This window comes from Podarcis cretensis, assembly GCF_951804945.1.
Source record: "Podarcis cretensis genome assembly, chromosome: 12".
NCBI classification, from domain to species: Eukaryota; Metazoa; Chordata; class Lepidosauria; order Squamata; family Lacertidae; genus Podarcis; species Podarcis cretensis.
In genome coordinates, this window is record NC_137181.1 from 48,898,198 (window position 1) to 48,921,360 (window position 23,163).

A 23,163-nucleotide genomic window follows, 5' to 3' on the forward strand; every position below is an offset into this window, starting at 1 on the left:
GAGAGTAAAATGTGTCTGATCAACAGCAGCGTTGTGGCGAAAGCAGAACATACAGACATCACTGCTTCAAGGGGGACTATTTAATGATACAAACGCAGAATGGTGCAATACAATAATAAACAATAAAGATGTTTGGCAGATAAAGATGATGGACTTTTTGAAGCTACCCGACCTGACCGGAAGAGTCCGCGACCAGAATGAGGAGGAGTATCAGGAAGAATGGACGAAATTTAATGACTTTTTGGCTAAATATGTTAAGTTAAATTAATTGGAAAAAGCTTGCAATTACTAGTTAGGCTTAGGATTTAGATAAGTAATGTGATGAATTATTGTTTAATGCTGAATTGGGAAGAAAGAGCGATGTTAAGTGATTAAGTTAAGATTATAAGAACCTTGATTTGGAAAACCGTTAAAATGATTTGCATTGAAATTCAACTAGGGGGATACGAGGAAGTCACTTAACAATGTTAAGAAGTTTAGTTTCAATAAGGCTATGATTTATGTTTGTCTGTTTATTTGTTAGTGTGTTTCTTAATTTTGTGAAAATCTTTTTTTTTAAAAAAAACAACAATAAAGATGTTAGTCTTTGGGCTAAGTGCTGCCTGTATTCTTGAAATGAAAGCAGTGCTGGCCTGAAAGACAGTGCTGCAAAAGTGCTCTGAAGCCTTTTGAACTCTGGAAGCCTGGCATGGACTTATCAGGCAGCTGCCTCAGGCGGATGATTTTCAGTGTCAGGAAACAGCAGCAAATGACTTGTCATTTAATTTATTAGCATTGTATTTTTATTGCCAGGGATAGCACTTCTGGGATTTTCTGCCTCAGGTACCAAAATAACTTGGCCGGCTCTATGCGTCTTAAGGGGCGGGGAATCATTTGTCCGTTCGCCTCAGGCAGCAAAAAGTCTTGGGCTTGCTCTGAGGGCCCAGATCAGTTCAACAGTTGCCATCTGTAGCAGCAAGAGCACCCTATGGCACAGGTTTAACCACAATTTGCACCATATAAATGTCGGAAATCAAGCCCATATCAGGAGAAACTGGCAACTCTCCCAGGCACCCGGCATGATTCCCTGTTGACCTCCCTGGCTGCATTCCCCAGCAAGATCCAGGCTAGGTCGCAATAGGCGATCCTTCTCAGCGTGAGAAGAACACACCCCTCTTTTCTGCCCCCCCCCCAGCAGGGGAAAGAAATAGACAGAAACGTATTTACATGCCTTTATTTCTGTCTTTGCAGCGTTACAAAAAACATGACTGCTCTCTTCAAACTCCAGCAGTCTAATAGCAAACACTTCCTGGACAGGAACAAACGGAAGAGCTCATATTACACTCTGAGCTAATTCCGGTGCTTCGCACTGTGAATTGACTGTCCCTCTGATTCCCACAGGCAGTTCCAACATTCCCATCATGTTTACTTTTCAAGCTAGCACTTTGCAGCTGCATTGCATCCATATTGTAACAATAAATGTGTAGTTCAAGTCACCAGGAATATGTTGCAGGGGGCAGCAACTTTTTTCAGCCGTGGGCCGGTCTACCGTCCCTCAGACCTGTGGTGGACCGGACTATATTTTGCGGGGGAAATGAACGAATTCCTATGTCCCACAAATAACCCAGAGATGCATTATAAATAAAAGCACACATTCTACTCATGTAAAAACACCAGGCAGCCCCCACAAATAACCCAGAGATGCATTTTAAATAAAAGCACACGTTCTACTCATGTAAAAACACACTGATTCCCGGACCGTCTGTGGGCCGGATTGAGAAGGCAATTGGGCCGCATCCTGCCCCCGGGCCCTAGGTTGCCTACCCCTGCTCTAGTGCAACCAGAAACCATTTTTGCAAACACATTTGCACTCAAGCTGTTTTCACAGAATCCGAGAGGGGGGACGGCAGGGCATCTATTCCAAAATAAACAATAAAAATTCAGAACTAGAGCACTGCATCCCTAACAGACCTGTTGTTCAGCTTCTGTTGGAAGACTTCAACAAAGACCTCACCCCACTAGAGATTGGTTTCACTTTTACTATTGAAACTTTTCTCCTAATGTCCAACCTTCCTTTATTATACCATACCTTTAAAGCATATCACTTTAAAGACTCACCGTTCCTTCAAAGAATCCTGAAAACTGTAGTTTGTTAAAGATGCTGAGAGTTGTAAGGAGACCCCCTATTCCCCTCACACAGGCTTCCTCAACCTCGGCCCTCCAGATGTTTTGAAACTACAATTCCCATCATCCCTGACCACTGGTCCTGCTAGCTAGGGATCATGGGAGTTGTAGGCCAAAAACATCTGGAGGGCCAAGGTTGAGGAAGCCTGCCATCACAGAACTACAATTCTCAGAGTTCCCTGGGAAGAGGGATTGCACTACTCTATAAACCAGGGGTCAGAAAACTTTTTCAGCAGGGGGCCGGTCCCCTGTCCCTCAGACCTTGTGCGGGGACAGACTATATTTTGAAAATAATAATAATGAACGAATTCCTATGCCCCACAAATAACCCAGAGGTGCATATTAAATAAAAGGACACATTCTACTCGTGTAAAAACACGCTGATTCCTGGACCATCCATGGGCTGGATTTAGAAGGTGATTGGGCCGGATCCGGCCCCCGGGCCTTAGTTTGCCTACCCATGCTATAAACCTTGTTTGTGCTCTTCCCTTAACAGTTTTTAGCTAAACGTAGGAGATGAAAGACACAGATGAAGTAACCCTTACAGGGCAATCCTTTATGTGTCTACTCAGAAGCAAATTCCACTGTGTTCACTAAGACTTAAACCCAGGTGAATTACTGTAAGATTGCAGGCTTGGACACAATTCTATTAAAACATCAATCCAATTACAAATTTATTTACTGGAAGTAGATGCCGTTAATTTCCATTGGGCTTTCTTTCTCAGGAAACAAGCTTAATACTGCAACAGGAACTCAGTCATTCATTGCCGTGGCTACCACTTCATCAGGCTCTAGTATTTTTGTACAGGAAATTATGCAGGACAATTCAATAAGGTGGTTATTTCTACATCATGGTGCTACTGGCCACACTTAGGGAGGTGGAACAAAGGTCAGACCATTGGTCTATCCAACTCCAGACTGTCAACAATGACACTGCCTACAACGTCAGTCAAGGACTTTAGAGATGAGTCTTTTCTAGCCCAGATGCAGACCATTTGGAGAGAAAAACACCCAAAGAGATAGAAAATAGACATTTTATTTGAGTGCAAACAATTCTGCAAGCCGAATAGACTCTGTATGGTCTTCTAGAGACTTGTATACTAAGGTAAAGAAGGTAGAAATGATACCACGAACATCATCAGACCACAACTCTATAATAGTGGAATTAAGAACAGGTATGAGATGGAGATGAAATGAAAATGTATTAAATTTTAGGAAAGGGGGCAAAAAATTTAAAGGATTATTTTGAAATTAATTTAAACCATGAGACAGATTTAAAGGTGGTTTGGGATGCGAGTAAAGCGGTAGGTTTTTTTTTAAAAAAAAATACAGCTAAGCGTGAACCAGAGAAAGATAAGAGAGCAGGAAAAAACCAAGAAATTTTACAAGAAATGAAAAGAAAAAAATAATAATTAATAAATTCCCCTCGAAAAGAGACAGTGAAACAGGACATTAAGATACTGCAAACGCAACCTTCAATGATAATAACCCAGTAAATAGTGTGGAAAATGAGATATATATGAGAATAGATGAATAAAAGAATAAGTTTAGATCATTTAGAGGATGCAGCAAAAGACCAAAACAAATGTAAAGAACTGCAGAAAGAGGGGGAAGGGAGTCAAAGATGTTAAAAATATGGTTGAATAATTGTTGTAATGTATATAGATGAAAATTATAAATAAAATGATAGATAGATAGATAGATAGATAGATAGATAGATAGATGATAGATAGATAGATGATAGATATAACAAATGCAGGGCATCCCTTCCCCCATTTAAAGAAAAGCAATAGGGGAGTAACCAAGTCATTAAACTGGCTTAAGTAATCTCATGTACAAATCAATTAACCAAAATGGCACGGGATGGAACCATGGGAAAAGGCAAACATCCCATCTCAGAAACCTTCTAAGGCCATCTTCATATACACATAAACTTCATGGGATCTGCATCCATACAGTGTGATTCCGTGCCACTGGAAAGTGTGTATGAATGAAACCACTGCTTGTTTTGTGGGACCAGTCACGCAGCTCTTTCCCACCTGGTCAACATCTTTCCAGCAGAAAGGATGCCAGCCTAAGTGTGACTTCTCCAAGTGGTTTCAGCCATGTGATTTAATTCACATAAATGGTCTCAGCAACATGGGATCATAGAAAATGACGTAGCTCCCATGCCACACACACACCAGTGGAGAGGGCTCTCCAGATAGCTTAAATCCAAGCACTTCACAGCTGGAGGAAACACTGTTTGGCCAATATCCTGTATAAAAAGCAGGGGGTGGGGGACCAATGTCCCTCCAGATGTTGGTAGATTCCAGCTCTCATTGGCCAGGCTGGCTAGAGCTTATGGGTGTTAGGGTATATCAACATCTAGATGGTCAAAGGTTTCTTAGCCCTGATATAAATCTTTATATTCCAAATTGCACTGATATGCTTCTGAGCCCGATTTTAATCAAGTTGCCGCGTTTCGCTTGCTCCCTTGAGAAATCATTACCCAGCCCAATACTTCCTACAATCTGTAATTGTTCCTGCATGTAAAAAGTTACCCTTTGCTCACTGCCGCCCTGCTGCCTGTAATTACAATACATCTCAACCTCCTGGGTCATTACTTTAGAACGATTTCCCGCATTCTGCTGCTTTAAGTCAAGTTTAATTGTCATTTCCCAGTGTTCATTAAAAGGTGAGAGATTTTATTCATCGACAATTTTCAGAAACGGTAAGCTAAATGAAGTGATATTCTGTACCTCCCTTTAATGCTTAAAGAAGAACCGGAATTATGTCCAGAGATCAAGAAGATTTGATGTTTCCTCTCATCCAGGGTTCGGCAAGGTTTACCTCGCCTGGGCCGCTTCACTCCAGCGGAGATCCCTCCGTGGGCTTGATCGCACACGCGGCCGCAATCTCTGGCGCCTGTGCCTGCGCAGATGTGAATTTCAGCGTCTGAGCATGTGCAGGCATGATTTCTGGCACTGCAGAAGTAAGTCCCCACGCCGTGCTGCGCCTGTTTAGCACAGTGCACGGGGACTCTCTGAGTGGGCGGTTTGGTTCGGGGGTGGCTCATGGGCTGGTTAAACGACCCCCATGGGCCGTTTTTGGCCCATGGGCCTTAGGTTGCCTACCCCTACTCTTATCCCTCCATTATTTGAAAATTTGCATTATCTTATCATCTAAAAACTGAGAGCCAGTGTGGTGTAGTGGTTAAGAGCAGTAGTCTCGTAATCTGGTGAACCAGGTTCGCGTCTCCGCTCCTCCACATGCAGCTGCTGGGTGACCTTGGGCTAGTCACACTTGTTTGAAGTCTCTCAGCCTCATTCACCCCACAGAGTGCTTGTTGTGGGGGAGGAAGGGAAAGGAGATTGTTAGCTGCTTTGAGACTCCTTAAAGGTAAAGGATCCCTGACAGTTAAGTCCAGTCACGAACGACTCAGGGGTTGCGGCGCTCATCTCGTTTTACTGGCTGAGAGAGCCAACGTTTGTCCGCAGACAGTTTTTCTGGGTCATGTGGCCGGCATGACTAAGCCGCTTCTGGCAAAACCAGAGCAGCGCATGGAAATGCCATTTACCTTCCCGCCAGAGCGGTACCTATTTATCTACTTGCACTTTGACGTGCTTCCGAACTGCTAGGTTGGCAGGAGCAGGGACCGAGCAACGGGAGCTCACCCTGCTGCGGGGATTCAAACCGCCGACCTTCCGATCGGCAAGCCCTAGGCTCAGTGGTTTAGCCCACAGCGCCACCCGCGTCCCCTAGGGTATTGATAAAGCGGGATATCAAATCCAAACTTCTCTTCTTCCAAAAATACACCTGACAGCCTAGACTTTAATTTTGTGATGCCACTAGCCTCCACTGACTGAGCAGTTCATTTAATAACACTCCGTGCAGAAACCCAACAGCCACTGTCTCACATAGAGCTTCATCTTTCACCCGACACCATCTCATACTCAATGCTTTTCCATGGAAACAACTCACAAGTTCAGCTAGGAATCACCAAATGATGACTTACCCAGTGATTTACATGCCAAAGTTACTCAGTGGCTTCACATGCAGGTAAAATACTTACATTTACAGTAAAAGCAGAGCTAGCAGAAGGCATGTCTTCCTTCATGGCTGGTCGAAGACAAAGGGGGTGGGGAGGAGAGGAACAAGAAATTAGATAGGCTCCTTCCCTCCCAGTAGAGGAGAGGAAATGACATCACACAGAGCCCTCTCTACCAATTACATTTCTATGAGCTGAATCTTTGCCTATCAGTAATACAGCTCTATGGTTGTTGGTGCCTAAACTTACTAACTAGCAAGAATATGCATTGTTGGATTTTGACTACTAACTCCCACAGTATCTTGGGCTTTTTGACTTCCATTTCTCTGTCACTTAGGGAGATGCCTTAGACAGAGTCTAAGACATTAGTTCACCTAGCTCAGTATTTGATGATACTGAAAGGCAATGGCTCTCCAGGGTTCAAGGTTGAGGACATTTCTTTTTTCTAAATATTTTTATAGGTGTTTTTTTTACAATTTTATACATTTTACTTGCACCATTTCAAATATTAAAAGGTTCTTTTGAACCTTCAGACCTCCTTCCATGGGTTCCATATTAAAGATTAAAATCACTGCATCTTTTACCATTGTCCATCTGTTACATACCCATAATTAATTCCACATTACAAGTATCATTACATCCCTGCCAATGATTTTAACTGTTTACAGTGGTCTTTTAAACAAATTAAGAATTCACTCCAGTCTTTTTAAAATACTTGATCTTCCTGGTTTCAGCTCTTCCCTGTCAGTTTCACCATCTCTGCATACTCCATCAGTTTCGTCCGCCATTCTTCTTTCGTTGGTACTTCTCCTTCCTCCCATCTCTGGGCTAGGAGCATTCTCGCTGCCATTGTTGCATATATAAGAAGTCTTTTATCTTCTCTTGATACCTCTTCACCTATTATACCTAACGAAAAGGCTTCTGGTTTTTTTAACAAATGTGTTTTTAAACATTTTCCTTAATTCATTATATATTATCTCCCAGAAACCCTTTACCAGTGTACACGTCCACCTTCCTTCCAACATAAATTTGAGCTCGTTTTGTACATTTTTGCAATTTCACTCTGTGTTAAGTACCAACAACACATCATTTTCATATAGTTTTGTTTCAGCGAGCAGCATGCACTAAATTTTATTTCCTTTTTCCATAACTTTTCCCAAGATGAAAGTTGAATATTGTAACCAAAATCTCTAGCCCAATGTATCATAACTGCTTTAGCTTCTTCATCAAGGTTGGCGACATTTCCTATCCTTCCAAGAAACGCCAGGGATCGAACCCAAGACCTTACTCATGCAAAACAGATGCTCTGTGGCAGTGAGTTACACTTTCCCCTAAGGTTGCAGCAGAAGCAGAACTTCTGGAAATAGAACATGCCAGTTTGCACATGTCTACTTGGGGGCACACGGCTGGCGCTGTGGGTTAAACCACAGAGCCTAGGACTTGCCGATCAGAAGGTCGGCGGTTCGAATCCCCGCAACAGGGTTAGGTCCTGTTGCTCGGTCCCTGCTCCTGCCAACCTAGCAGTTCGAAAGCACGTCAAAGTGCAAGTAGATAAATAGGTACCACTCCGGCGGGAAGGTAAACGGCGTTTCTGTGTGCTGCTCTGGTTCGCCAGAAGCGGCTTAGTCATGCTGGCCACATGACCCGGAAGTTGTCTGCGGACGTACGCCAGCTCCCTCAGCCAATAAAGCGAGATGAGCGCCGCAACCCCAGAGTCGGTCACGACTGGACCTAACGTTCAGGGGTCCCTTTACCTTTAGTTGGGGGCAAGAGAGGTATGAAGAGATGGCAAATTTCTGTTTTAGGCCTGTCAGAGAAGCACAGAGGAGGCAGGGCAGCATAAGGAACTTGCATTTTCTGCCTTCCGGCATCCCCGTCACATCTAAAGTCGCCCTCTCTTTCTCACGATATTGCTCAGTCAAAACTCAACAAAACCACATACTATTTGCTAGTACATCAGGTCAGGTTGGATAATGACTCACATGATATTCCACCCCCACCCCCTTTCCTACTGTAAATCATGGTAAAGTGGTAGCTTGGGTTACATACGCTTCGGGTTACAGATGCTTCAGGTTACAGACTCTGCTAACCCAGAAATAGTACCTCGGGTTAAGAACTTTGCTTCAGGATAAGAACAGAGATCGTGCTCTGGCGGCGCGGCAGCAGCAGGAGGCCCCATTAGCTAAAGTGGTGCTTCAGGTTAAGAACAGTTTCAGGTTACGAACAGACCTCTGGAACGAATTAAGTTCTTCACCCGAGGTACCACTGTACATTTCATTTATTTCGGCAGTTTGTGTTTATTATAATGTAAACAACACGCCCCTTATTTTAGAAGCTTATAGGCAGCGAGAGAACTTTGGACTCTCTGCCTGATAAATGAGCATTCTTTGCTCCCATCACAGCAGACCATATTCTTCCAGGATAGGAAAGGCTCAGGACATGACAGATGCTGCCACCAAGAAGGGCTTTTGAACCAGATGACCGCGGATGTCTCTTCCATACCTCCAAAATCCCCCTTACAACACTTCCATTAATCATGCACTCTGTCACCCAGTCAGTTACTGATGATGACTGTGCATGTTTTTTCGTTAGGTCAAAATTGCCTCATGACTTTTTTTTGTGGCAAGCGGAAGGGGTGAAAGAAGAGCTAAAAACAGCTAGGAAAATGCAGGGGCGACAGAGTGAGAAAGAGAAAAGAGTGAGAAACCCCCTGCTTGGCAGGGGGTTGGACTCGATGGCCCTTGTGGTCTCTTCCAACTATGATTCTATGATTCTAAGAGAGAGAGAGAGAGAGAGAGAGAGAGAGAGAGAGAGAGAGAGAGAGAGGAGCAAGAAGGGGAGGGCAAGAAAAGGAGGAAGGGGGCCAAGTGAAAACCGAGCAACTATACTTAGGAAAATTCACACCGTATCCAGGGGCTTGGGAAGGGAGTAGGGAATAATAATAAAAGAGGTAAAGGTAAAGGACCCCTGGATTAAGTCTAGTCAAAGGCGGCTATGGGGCTGCGGGGCTCATCTCGCTTTCAGGCAGAGGGAACCGGCGTTTGTCCACAGACAGCTTTCTGGGTCACGTGGCCAGCAGGACTAAACTGCTTCTGGCGCAACAGAACACCAGGATGGAAACCAGAGCGCACAGAAACACTGTTTACCTTCCCACCGCAGCGGTATCTATTTATCTACTTGCACTGACATGATTTCGAAACTGCTAGGTTAGCAGGAGCTGGGACAAAGCAACAGCAGCTCACTCCATTGTGGGGATTCGAACCAGCAACCTTCTGACCGGCAAGCCCAAGAGGCTCAGAATGCACACTGCAACAAAGTGGGTTGACTTTAACAGTAACGGCAGATGGATTTTTTCATGGTGTGGCAGCTTAACCTGAGTATGTTAAGCACAAAGGCAGTTTTAGAAAGCTGGCAAACATTAAAAAGCTGGCAAACCTACAGGGCATCTTCCTCACCACTGATCTCTGGGAAAGATTCTCTACCACTTTAGCCCAAGCAACAATGCTTGCGGTGTAGTCCTATTAATTTGTACAGGCTGGAGTGTAAAGGTGTGAATCCCCAACCCTCTAAGACAGATAAACTTCTGCTTAAAGTCAATTGCTCTGAAAATTATTTCAGTTTAAGATGCACACCTTGATCCTAAGGCCATGATTGGAAGAAATAAGCCCAGAACTTTTCTTACACGTTTGTAAGGCAGTGGGTTGCAAGCAGAAGCAGGATTCACAGGGATTCCGCCCTGAAAGCTTATTTTACAAGGTCAGAGCCTGGAAGCAAGGATGTAAAAAAGAATGCCTCTGAGCACACACAGAGTGTCTTCTCACTTCTGAGGACAGCTTTGCATATTACGCAGCAGAACCACACCTTTGCCCCTCTCTCCCCTACATCCAGTGGGGAGATCTGGACAATCCTATCTCCCTAGCACATACACAAACAACTACACATATGCATACACAACGGGCAATGAATTTGGGGCACCAATGATGATGAGGCATCTAATCATAGCCTGCATTTTACTTAGGCTTATATTTTGATCAGGGCCTGTATTTTAAAAAGAGCTTAAAGATTTTCAAATGTTTCATGCCAGGCAGAAGACCAGCTGCCTAAGTACTTTGGCAAGATGTTTATCCTCCTGGACAAGGGGGCCCCCTGATTTATAGCAGAAAACAATTCTCAAAGTCGTAAAAAGGGAATTACAGGCTGAGAGCAAAGGTTACACTGACCCTACATATTACAGAATATAAAAAAGCTGAGAAAAAACATAATTAAGACTTGGTAAATAGTAAAATAAAACCATGTGCCTCCCATTAAACTTGAGCCATATTTTCCTAAGGTTAGAAGGGCAGAAGCAAATGGAAAAAGCAGCTGGCTTGGCTGGAGAAGGGGGTGTAAACAGAAGAAGAGGTTTCTTCCTATTTTATTTTGAGGCTGTAAACTGTTCCTTCCTTTTTTACTTTGAGAAGGTTCTAAAAAGCTATCTAAAAAGGCTTCTAAAAAGCTATCTATGATAATGTGTGAAATATATTGGCTTAAATGTAATTATGTAAAGGATTTAGAAACTAAGAAATGTTAAATCCTTATGCTAGATTCTTATTTCATATAGTTGGAAGAGACCACAGGGGCCATCAGCCCAGCCCCCCTGCCAAGCAGGAAACACCATTAGAGCACACATGTGGCGCTGTGGGTTAAAGCCTCAGCGCCTAGGACTCGCCGATCGAAAGGTCGGCGGTTCGAATCCCTGCAGCGGGGTGCGCTCCCGCTGCTCGGTCCCAGCGCCTGCCAACCTAGCAGTTCGAAAGCACCTCCGGGTGCAAGTAGATAAATAGGGACCACTTACTGGTGGGAAGGTAAACGGCGTTTCCGTGTGCGGCTCTGGCTCGCCAGAGCAGCGATGTCACGCTGGCCACGTGACCCGGAAGTGTCTGCGGACAGCGCTGGCCCCTGGCCTCTTAAGTGAGATGGGCGCACAACCCCAGAGTCTGTCAAGACTGGCCCGTACGGGCAGGGGTACCTTTACCTTTACCTTTATGGTTGTCAGGCCTTTGTTTAAAGACCTCCAAAAGAAGGAGATCTTTCAATGATGATGTGAACTCAATATCCCTGACATCTGTTTAAGATAAAAATTTAAAACTATTAACCATCTGTTTTGGAGGGCAATAGGGCAAGGAGGGCAAGAGGTGAGCTGGTAATTAAGGTTCCTTGTTGAGACAAATGTAAGATAAATGACTACTTATTTGTCATTTATAGATAGAAGAATATATAGCTTTTATTTCCCATAAAAGGCAATAGGAAATGGGTGTATCTTTTGTGATTGGTTCTAGCAAACAGCCAATAGGAATTTCAACCAGGCTGATTGGACAGAGGCAGCCAAAGGAGGAGCAAGGGGGCTGGGTTAAGGAAATATAAGTGCTGGCCAGAATGGCAGGAGGCCAGGCCAGAGCTTGGTAACCATATACCACTGTGCCTCTCATTTATTTGTCTGACAAATAAATTATTATTTTAATTTCTCTATTGCTGCGTTGAATATTTCATTCCAGCTAAGAGTTAACCACAAGCAGGGTGCTACAATGATAGCAGAGAATAGGCCTCGCCCACATGGCACTTCCACTTGCACAATCCCATTGAATTGAACGGGGTTCCTGTAGGGACGCAGGTGGCGCTGTGGGTTAAAGCCTCAGCACCTAGGACTTGCCGATCGAAAGGTCGGCAGTTCGAATCCCTGCGGCGGGGTGCGCTCCTGCTGCTCGGTCCCAGCGCCTGCCAACCTAGCAGTTCGAAAGCACCTTCGGGTGCAAGTAGATAAATAGGGACCGCTTACCAGCGGGAAGGTAAACGGCGTTTCCGTGTGCGGCTCTGGCTTGCCAGAGCAGCGATGTCACGCTGGCCACGTGACCCGGAAGTGTCTCCGGACAGCGCTGGCCCCTGGCCTCTTAAGTGAGATGGGAGCACAACCCCAGAGTCTGTCAAGACTGGCCCGTACGGGCAGGGGTACCTTTACCTTTTTACCTGTTGCATTGTGCTATATGTGAATGAATGGGAAGCAGATGCCATCAAATACTCAAATCTCTCAAGCCACAGGGATAGGGGGCAGGGGGAGTAGGAACTTGGAAACTACAGTTCACCAGGCATGCGCAGATGGAGGCCACACTTCTGAGATCCTCTTGGCTTTTTCACACGCCCCATACTACTGCTTTTATTGGGAAGTGAGTCCCACTTTCTTCAGGGGGCGCAATTCCAATAACTGGGTAGCAATTTCTACACAAACAAACCGCATTCTACAAATATCAGTGTAGCCATGCAATCACCCCCACACTTTTCTCTGGCCAGTTGAGCCCGCTCCTACTTATGAAGCAAATATTTGGAGGGCTGGACCTTTAACACCCAGATTTATTCATGAAAAGCTCACCAGCAGCCCCCATCTTCACGCCCCCCCCCCATTCATACAAAAGCAGGCCATTTGTTAAGAGCTAAGAAGAGCCTGAGGAATGCGGGTGGCGCTGTGGGTTAAACCACAGAGCCTAGGACTTGCCCATCAGAAGGTCGGCGGTTCAAATCCCCACGACGGGGCGAGCTCCCGTTGCTCGGTCCCTGCTCCTGCCAACCTAGCAGTTTGAAAGCACGTCAAAGTGCAAGTAGATAAATAGGTACCGCTCCGGCGGGAAGGTAAACGGTGTTTCCGTGTGCTACTCTGGTTTGCCAGAAGCAGTTTAGTCATGCTGGCCACATGACCAGGAAGCTGTATGCCGGCTCCCTCGGCCAATAAAGGGATATGAACGCTGCAACCCCAGAGTCAGCCACGACTGGACCTAATGGTCAGGGGTCCCTTTAAGAAGAGCCTGAGATTAGCTCAGCGGGTAAGGCGGGAGTCTGTTAATCTTAGGGTCCTGGGTTCCAGTCAAGAGATTCCTGCATCGCAGGGGGTTGGAACTCGAGGACCCTCGGGGTTCCCTTCCAAATCGACCATTCCATGATCCCTACAGGGACGCAGGTGGCGCTGTGGGTTAAAGCCTCAGCGCCTAGGGCTTGCTGATCGAAAGGTCGGCGGTTCGAATCCCTGCGGCGGGGTGCGCTCCCGCTGCTCGGTCCCAGCGCCTGCCAACCTAGCAGTTCGAAAGCACCTCCGGGTGCAAGTAGATAAATAGGGACCGCTTACCAGCGGGAAGGTAAACGGCGTTTCCGTGTGCGGCTCTGGCTCGCCAGAGCAGCGATGTCACGCTGGCCACGTGACCCGGAAGTGTCTCCGGACAGCGCTGGCCCCTGGCCTCTTAAGTGAGATGGGCGCACAACCCCAGAGTCTGGCAAGACTGGCCCGTACGGGCAGGGGTACCTTTACCTTTACCTTTATGATCCCTACAATTACAATTCGTAGGATTTTGGGCAGTTACTGTAGTTAGATCTCCTGGCTTCCCCAGACAGGGCGCGCCCAGGCACATCAGCAGGAGTAGGCGCATGAGCTGCGAATCCCACGGATCCTCTCCGACAAGGGTGCGCAAAGTGAGCACCCTCGAGGGGCACCCGACGCGGCAGCTCGTGGGTGGGAGACGCCGTTGAATCGGGACCTTCGACTTCCTCCCCGGGGCAACCCAGACCTTTTCCCACAAGCGCGCGCACCGGGGAAGAGGAGGAGTCCCTTTTTGCACCTGGGGATGGGCGGCAGGGAAAGGGAGGAGCCGTCGCCTCCCTCCTCCTGACCCGAGGCAGAGCAGGAAGAGGAGGGCGTCGCCACCAGATCAGCCACCCCGGAGGAGTCTCCTCCACGGTCCGGCGACCAGGGAGGAGAGAAACTACTCCCCCCCCCCGCTCCTTGCAGATGCGCGGAGATGGCTGCGGGTCTCTGGATCGCTTTCCTGCCTCTGGCCCAACTCCTGCTGCTGGCGGCTGTGACCCTGCAGCGCGCAGGTAAGCGGCGATCGGGCGCCGGCGCCCCACGCGTGTTTTGGGTGGGGTCCGCGGAAAGTGCGCCCGGCGGATCGGAAGCGGGGAGTTCCCCCCCCCCCCGGGTGGTAAGGCTTGTCCGAATCGCGGAGGGCGGATCGGAGAGGTAACCGGAGAGCCCCGTGGGTAGCGCGTGGGACTGGGAGTCGTGGGTTCGAAAACCGCGTTGGGCGAAAGAGTCCTGCGTCGCGCGGGGTTGGGCTAGATGCCCATCGAGGTCCCTTCCAATTCTGCGAGTCTCCGATTCCACGAAGAATCGACGTCGCGCCAGCCAGCGCGCCTTCGCCACCCGTGAGCGCGGGACCCTGGAAAGTTTGAAAGCGAGTTGGTGGGGAGCTCTTTCGTTTCGGAGTTTTCTTTCTTTCTTTCCGTCCGAGGGAAGGGGATCGGGATGGTTTGGAGATGGTATTGAAACTTGAAAGGGGCGCGGAGGAAGTGAACGGGCATCTCTACTTATTCCCTCTGCCAAGGAAAACTTTCATGTCTCCTTTTGGTAGCTGGCGCAGTGGAACTGCGGAACTCGCTGCCACAAGAGGTTAGTGACGGCCACCAGCTTGGGTGGTTTTAAAAGAGGAGAAGGCAGATCCATGGAGGACAGGCTGTATAAGTGGCTGTTAGCCTTGATGACTGTGCTTTTGCCTCCATGGTAGGAGACAGTATGCTTCTGAATACCAGTTACAGAGGAGAATGCTCTGGTGCTCAGGGCCTGCTTGCCATATAGGCTGGTTGGCCCCTTTTGGACTGGCTGGTCACTGTGATGCAGGACTAGATGGGCCCTTGGCCTGCAGGGCTGTTCTTAAACTGCATATCCTGAAGCTGAAGTGATTGGTGGCTGCTAGTGCGTTTGTTTGCTAGTTTTAATGAAACACTGCAATATTTTTCACTTCCACTATTGTTGCTTTTGGTATATCTATGCTGCTTTGGGTCAACTGATTAGTGCTGCAGATGCGATTATACCACAGTTCATGGCTCAATTGGGTAGATAATGGCAAGGTTTGATCCCCATATGGGATGGCTGCCTGTTTCTTCATTGCAGGGGGTTGGACTAGATGATCCTCAGGGTCCCTTCCAACTCTACAATGCTATGATTCTATGTACTGTATTTTTTTCTCTATAAGACTCACTTTTCCCTCCTAAAAAGTAAGGGGAAATGTGTGTGCGTCTTATGGAGAGAATGCAGGCTGCGCAGCTATCCCAGAAGCCAGAACAGCAAGAGGGATTGCTGCTTTCACTGTGCAGGGATCCCTCTTGCTGTTCTGGCTTCTGAGATTCAGAATATTTTTTTTTCTTGTTTCCCTCCTCCAAAAACTAGGTGCGTCTTGTGGTCTGGTGCGTCTTATAGAGTGAAAAATACGGTATATACTTCCAGTACTATCCCCGCATGTAGCTGCAAAACTGGACGCCTTTATCTGCCCCGGCTGCAGCGAAACATGTCTCTCCCATACCAGTCGCTGTAGCCACAGCCGGCGCCATAACTCTCCAATGCAGTGTTTGAAACTTCCATTTTTCTAGGTGCATTTTGCGACAGGGAATTTCATTAGCACAAGCAGTTTCTGAGCTCTGGGCGCCTAAGAGTTCAGATTCAAACTGCAGAATGGAAGGAAAGGAGGACTTTTTTCTGCCTCCCCACTTCCAGCTACTCTATGAAGACTGGAGAAGAGACCCTCTTAAGAATATTAGAGGGGTGAGCAGTGAAAAATGAATTTTAGCTGCAGTTCATTCATTTTCAGCTTTGTATTCTTGTTATAAAAAAAGTGCACCTAGACATTGTTGCACTCATAACTTAGGTTTAAGGTGCCTAACAGTGCCATTGTCTGGAGGTGCATAACTGGGCAGTATTAGATCTTGAATGCCTTCACACACTAATACCCCATCTTGTAGAATTCTATCAGTTATATTTTATCTGCACAATTGGAATGAATTTCAGGAACCAAAATGCTTTTTTATGTGCAGAAAAAGAGGTTGGAATAGGCCAATATATATGTGGGCTGTCCCTAGATCAAGTTACTTTTCTTCTTTACGTTCTCAAAGTTCTTAATATAGCTCAAGGTTGTCATCGGAACTAGCCAGATGTTTAACTGATAATCAATCACAGTCAGTCCATCATTTGAACAATAAGGCTTTTGAGCTGTCTTACGCAGGTGGCGCTGTGGTCTAAACAACTGAGCCTAGGGCTTGCCGATCGGAAGGTCAGCAGTTCGAATCCCTGCGACGGGGTGAGCTCCCGTTGCTCGGTCCCAGCTCCTGCCCACCTAGCAGTTTGAAAGCACACCAAAAAGTGCAAGTAGATAAATAGGTACCACTCTGGCGGGAAGGTAAACAATGTTTCCGTGCACTGCTCTGGTTTCGCCAGAAGCGGCTTAGTCATGCTAGCCACATGACCCGGAAAAACTGTCTGCGGACAAACGTCGGCTCCCTTGGCCAGTAAAGTGAGATGAGTGCTACAACCCCAGAGTTGTTCGCCATTGGACTTAACTGTCAGGGGTCCTTACCCCAAAATGGCAACTTGACTTAGTTTAAGGAGAGTAATCCCTTTTATGAGAGGGTGGAGCACAGAGTTCTTCTTAGTTTGTGTGGAGTGACTCCATGCTTCATGATGGTTAAAGGTAAAGGTAAAGGGACCCCTGACCATTAGGTCCAGTCGTGGCCGACTCTGGGGTTGCGGTGCTCTTCTTGCTTCATTGGCTGAGGGAGCCAGCGTTCAGCTTCCGGGTCATGTGGCCAGCATGACTCAGCCGCTTCTGGCGAACCAGAGCAGCGCACGGAAACACTGTTGACCTTCCCGCTGGAATGGTACCTATTTATCTACTTGCACTTTTGATGTGCTTTCGAACTGCTAGGTTGGCAGGAGCAGGGACCGAGCAACGGGAGCTCGCCCCGTCGCGGGGATTCGAACTGCTGACCTTCTGATCGGCAAGTCCTAGGCTCTGTAGTTCTGGTGACAGGATATCATTCTGATGTTATTCTGCTAGCACAGTCAGGTTGTGACTGGAAACATTGTTCCTTGGCCATACTCTTCCAACAGTTTATCAGAAAGCAGCTTTTTAAGAAGTGTTGCAACACTCACCTAGAAGGTTGTTTGATCCAATCCCAACACTTCTGGTGTTGTCTGTGTAGTAGCTTTGATGCACTCACACTCGATATTTGTGTTGTCAGAGCTTTTTCCCCAAAGCTTTAATTATACATAACTTATGCAAATGTTGTCTTATTTGAGTGAGTTAATAATTTGTGAAGGTGTTCCAGACACCAAAGGAAAAGTAGTATGTCCAGTTTTTGTCCTGGCACACTTAAGCATAATTTAATTCCCTGCTCCGGAATACAAGTGGTTTTTCCTTCCAAGCTCCTTCTATGTCTTACTTTTTGTTGTTGTAAAAAAGAGCAATCTTCTTACAACATGCAGCTGATGTTACTCATTCCACTAGGCCTCCCTGAGACAAGAGAGGCAGGAAATAGCAGTTTTTAACTGGCTCCTTCTTAATGCTATATTTGCATCACTGATGGTTCGGATGCTATGTACAAAACGTGATTGTTATCCTACACATTTCAAGTCAATTTTATTAGCTCATTGAGGAAATCCAGATTCTTGGTCCTTTAAGAGAAGTGGAGCTTCAATAAATCCCCAAAGCCTTTTTACTGATAAGAATGGAATAAGCCCAGTTGGTTTACTGGATTTGGATGTCAACAAATCTAAACAAAGCTACTAAGCTGACCAACAAAAATTCCCTAGAAGTCTTATCTCTGAAGTTCCAATGAATCCTGTCCCTGTACTATAGCTGTAGAATTAGAAACAAGAGCGATGGTATGGGAAGGCTCTGTTCTAGAAAACAAAAAAGGTGTGAATGAGTGCTATTATTTTGATCTAGGGATGGGCTGCTCTGTAGGAAGATTTGTGGCTTGTAGTCAGGCAACAGCATAGCTGAATGTTGACTAAATATCACCCAGACAGCATTGGAAGATAACTCTTGAATTATTGTGCCTAAAAGAAAAAAAATTCCAGAAGGATGTGACTTATCTTGCTGGAAGGTTTTGGATCTTATCCCTAATGGTGATTAAATAAGAACATGAAATCTTGACTGGCTTACACCAAAGGTTCCACTTTCTGCTTCCCATAGCTGCCCCTGGGAATCACACAAGGAAAAAATGAAGGCTGTAGCCCCTTTTCCAATGTTTCTCTTCCAACAACTGGCATTCAGTTTCCAAACCGGAAGTTCCCACATAACCCTCGTGGTTGTATAGCCCCAACAAACAAACCTTCCATGGTTTTTGTCTAGTCCCCCTTTGGTGACCATTGTTGTGCCTTGACTTTAAAGTAAAGGTAAAGGGACCCCTGACCATTAGGTCCAATCGTGGCCGACTCTGGGGTTGTGGCGCTCATCTCGCTTTATTGGCCAAGGGAGCCGGTGTACAGCTTCCGGGTCATGTGGCCAGTATGACTAAGCCGCTTCTGGCGAACCAGAGCAGCGCACGGAAACGCCGTTGACCTTCCCGCCGGAATGGTACCTATTTATCTACTTGCACTTTGACGTGCTTTCAAACTGCTAGGTTGGCAGGAGCAGGGACCGAGCAACGGGAGCTCACCCCGCCGCGGGGATTCAAACCACCGACCTTCTGATCAGCAAGTCCTAGGCTCTGTGGTTTAACCCACAGCGCCACCCGCGTCCCGCCTTGACTTTACTGCTAACCAATTTCAGTGGACGACCCCCAAGCTCTATTATTTTATGACAGGGAGAGAAACCTCTCCACATGCTTTCTCCAAGACATGCAACATTTTATACACCTCTACCCTGTCTTCTCTCAATCACCATTTCCCACAGCTAATTATCCCCAAATTTCCTCATACGGATAATTTTAGTTGCCCTTTCTCCCACCTTTTCCATATCCTTTTTGAAATGGGGCGACCAAAACAACACATGGATTTGGTTTCTATAATAGCATGATGATATTAGTACTTTTATTACTATTGGGCCCTTTTCTTCTTTTCCCACACAGAATTCATTTTTTTCCACAGCTGCCACACGCAGAGTTGCCATTTTCACACAGGAGCCCACCGCAGCCCAGTCATTATCAATTCAGACTCCATTAGTGAATATGTGAAGTTGGGGTTGTTGTTGTTGTGTATATGTGAAGTTGGGGTTGTTGTTGTTGTTTTGTCCCTATGTGCTTGTGTTGAAGTGCATTTACTATTTTAATGCCAGTTCAGCCAGTTTGGAGAGGTTGTTTTGGAGCTCCTTTTAATACCTTGTTTTGTTTACCACCCTGAACAATAAAGTATCATCGCCACACTTGAAATACCTTGAATGAAGGTGCCTCACCCCTTTGATCGCTTTTTTCTGACCTTTTCCCAGTCCTACAATATCTTTTTTGAAAATTGGAAAACGTATTGTGGCTTTGCTATTTATTTACAAACTCAGGTCTAGAGAAATACATTATGAATCTCTTGGAGACAGCAGCAAGATTTTAGAAAACAGCATTATGCATATATATATAAGGTAAAGGTAAAGGTACCCCTGCCCGTACGGGCCAGTCTTGACAGACTCTGGGGTTGTGCGCCCATCTCACTTAAGAGGCCAGGGGCCAGCGCTGTCCGGAGACACTTCCGGGTCACGTGGTCAGCGTGACATCGCTGCTCTGGCCAGAGCCAGAGCCGCACACGGAAACGCCGTTTACCTTCCCGCTGGTAAGCGGTCCCTATTTATCTACTTGCACCCGGAGGTGCTTTCGAACTGCTAGGTTGGCAGGCGCTGGGACCGAGCAGCGGGAGCGCACCCCGCCGCAGGGATTCGAACCGCCGACCTTTCGATCGGCAAGCCCTAGGCGCTGAGGCTTTAACCCACAGCGCCATATATATGGATCCAGATTTGCACATAGGGGGAAAATGGTATTTAAAAATCCTATTGACCAACCAGCGTGGATAAAAATCAATGATTAAAAAAAACGGATTATTTTATTTAAATTGGATTTTTAAAATAACAGGCTTTTGGAAGAAAAATCTTTCTAAAGATAGCTTTCTATTTAAGTTACATTATAGTCCAAAGGCTATTCATCAGGAAATAAGGATTTGTTTTAAGTTTTTCATGTGTGCTAAAACTCAAGTCTGTTTTTTTTTTTTTTAAAGAATTGTTTAACCACATCAGTTAACAAACATGGATACATATGCTATAACGTTATTGTTTTAGTTAAATAAATTGTTTAAATTGTTATCAAGGAAATGATTATTTTTCTCCTTCTGATAAAGTACAGCAGAAAAGGTGTCCAAATATAAACAGTTAACTTATTAAACCTCACAATAATTTCATAATTATCTGTCTATGCATTTCTAATAGTATAACCAAACGAGTAATTTTTGATAGAACTGTGAAAACTACTCTGAAAATTTATTATTCCAAAGATAAAACCTTCATCTGGTTGTAAATATTACGATTATACCAGCAAGAATGAGTCTTTCTGTAAATAATAATAATAATAATAATAATAATAATAAGTCTTACTGACTAGTGATTTAAATCAATTTGATTTAAATAAAATCCACCCTGGTGCATAGCAGCCACCATTCATGTAATAATAATAATAATAATAATAATAATAATAATAATAATAATTTTTTATTTATACCCCGCCCTCCCCAGCCAAGGCTGGGCTCAGAGCAGCTTACAAGCAATAATAGAAACAAGATGAATGATTACAACTTAAAAACAAAAATAAAATACAACATTAAAATAATGGAACATTAAAATATTAAAATGTAGCCTCATCGCAGGAGGAGAAGGAAAAGAAAAAAGAAAGAGAGGGAGGTTTGTAAACTCAAAGCTAGACCACTGTAAAGCTCTCTACAGGGAAGTGACCTTTATAATGCTTAAACAACAACAGGAAGTTCTGATCGCCATGGCCTTACTCCAGATGTTAGATATGTCATTGGGAGTACATCCCTATGGTATCTACAGTGGTACCTCGGGTTACATACGCTTCAGGTTACATACGCTTCAGGTTACAGACTCTGTTAACCCAGAAATATTAGCTCGGGTTAAGAACTTTGCTTCAGGATGAGAACAGAAATCATGCAGTGGCGGCAGCAGGAGGCCCCATTAGCTAAAGTGGTGCTTCAGGTTAAGAACAGTTTCAGGTTAAGAACAGACCTCCAGAACGAATTAAGTTCTTAACCTGAGGTACCACTGTATTATTCTTGTTCCCTGTTGTTTTTCTATGTGCTTGTTTATATAGCATGGACTCAACATTTGTTGCCATTCCTAAGACAGGAAAAGAGTTCTCTATCTTATATGTACTTAGCTATGTGCCAAGTTAGGGATGAGAAGGTCGGTGTGGAGAGGCGTTCTTGATAATGCCTCTTTAATTGCAGAATATTATATCCAGGAGGCTTCATAAAGTCTGACGGCAAGCGTCTTCTTCAAGACGTGATTTTGATGACTGGTGTGAATGGTAAGATGTACCATGTGCAATTAATAAGGTTTAGTGTATTTTGTTTCAACTAATTTGTTTTCGTTATCCACTCCAAACATTTGAGATGGGCTGAATTGCAAATCAAATGAATAAAAGCATTCCTTAAACCCTTGCAGAACTGAACAGCAGCTCTGTACATTTCAGAGAACTTCCCTGGACTTACCAGCCAGCTGCTCCAAATCCAAAATCATTGACATCACAAAGCTGGCTCCGAGCAGTTTATGTTCGGTGGAATCATAGATGCGGACTGACCTGGCGATACCTGAAAGTGCCCAGAGTACTTCCATCCTATGTAGCACGTGTCATAGAATCACAGAATTGTGGAGTTGGAAGAGACCCAAGTGTCATCTGGTCCAACTATTAGCTAAAGCTGGAGATGGAGATTTCACAGATGTTTCCCTTGTGGCTTTGTCACTTTCCACCTGCTCTGCGAAACCTTCTTCAGAAGCATGCTGCCTTTGAACGTGAACTGTTTAATAACTAGCACAATGGAGGCGACACCAGAAAAACCGAAACTGCCCTAAGATGTGATTAAGCGTTTCAGGTGACCGCCTTTAGGAAGCTCCACAGAGCTCTTTGAGTAACAGTATACAGTGATACCTCAGGTTAAGTACTTAATTCGTTCCGGAGGTCTATTCTTAACCTGAAACTGTTCTTAACCTGAAGCACCACTTTAGCTAATGGGGCCTCCTGCTGCTGGTGTACCGCCGGAGCATGATTTCTGTTCTCCTCCTGAAGCAAAGTTCTTAACCTGAGGTAATATTTCTGGGTTAGCGGAGTCTGTAACCTGAAGTGTATTTAACCTGAAGCATATGTAACCCGAGGTACCACTGTATTATAAATTTTCAGCTCCTTCATTCTTTTTTTCTCAAGAGTTTTAGCAGTGTAGAGGAAGTAATTGCCGTTGAATTGTTGGCTTTTACAACGGGAACATAAGGTTCCGCCTTGTAATGAGACCAAGTAGCCCTGCCTTGACTTGTAGCTGCTCTCCAGGGTTTCAGAAAGAGTCTTAGCCCTGCTTGGAGATGCCAGGGTCTTTCCCGCATTTGCAACTACCCCAGTAAATATTTTCCAAGTAAAACCGATGAAACAGGACCTTGGCTACTGGGAATACATGAGATACTTATATCATAGCACCCAAAATTAACACGGCACACTCCTTTGGGTGTTGTTTACTGAATGCACAGTCAAACATGTGAAATCAGGCCCTAAAATATTTAGAACATCAGAACATTTTCTGGAAATACAGTGGGCGCTTGGGTTGCGAACGTGATCTGTGCGGGATGCACGTTTGCAACCTGCAGCGTTTGCAACCCACAGCTGCGCTTCTGCGCACGCACTGGTTGCGATTTGGCGCTTCTGCGCATGCGCGGCCGCCAAAACCCGGAAGTAACCTGTTCCGGTATGGCTATACATTTGATTCAGAATTGTCTGGAGCACCAGTATTACTAATAAACTGACTGATAACAATTTCCTGGACAAGCCACATCAATGGCTACAACTTTGTGGTAATGGCATTATAATGTTTTATTATGTAGCATTAGTCATCTGCTGATAAATATTCCCAGTGTTTTGTTTGAAAG

The 23,163-nt window shown here is 45.4% G+C and overlaps 1 protein-coding gene and 1 long non-coding RNA gene across 2 annotated transcripts in view; both read left to right on the top strand.

Moving 5' to 3' along the window:
• Positions 1–2,316: 2,316 nt before the first annotated feature.
• Positions 2,317–23,163, top strand: part of LOC307199569 — a 111,549-nt gene continuing 90,702 nt past the window's right edge. The window contains exon 1 of the long non-coding RNA XR_013832069.1: positions 2,317–2,579. This is a non-coding gene — a long non-coding RNA (uncharacterized lncRNA). The remainder of the gene's footprint in view (positions 2,580–23,163) is intronic.
• The window catches only part of CDCP1 (CUB domain containing protein 1), a 48,745-nt gene continuing 39,486 nt past the window's right edge, over positions 13,905–23,163 (top strand). The window contains exon 1 of the mRNA XM_079947263.1: positions 13,905–14,089. Within this exon, the coding sequence (XP_079803389.1) occupies positions 14,011–14,089 (79 nt within the window). The 5' untranslated portion in view covers positions 13,905–14,010. The remainder of the gene's footprint in view (positions 14,090–23,163) is intronic.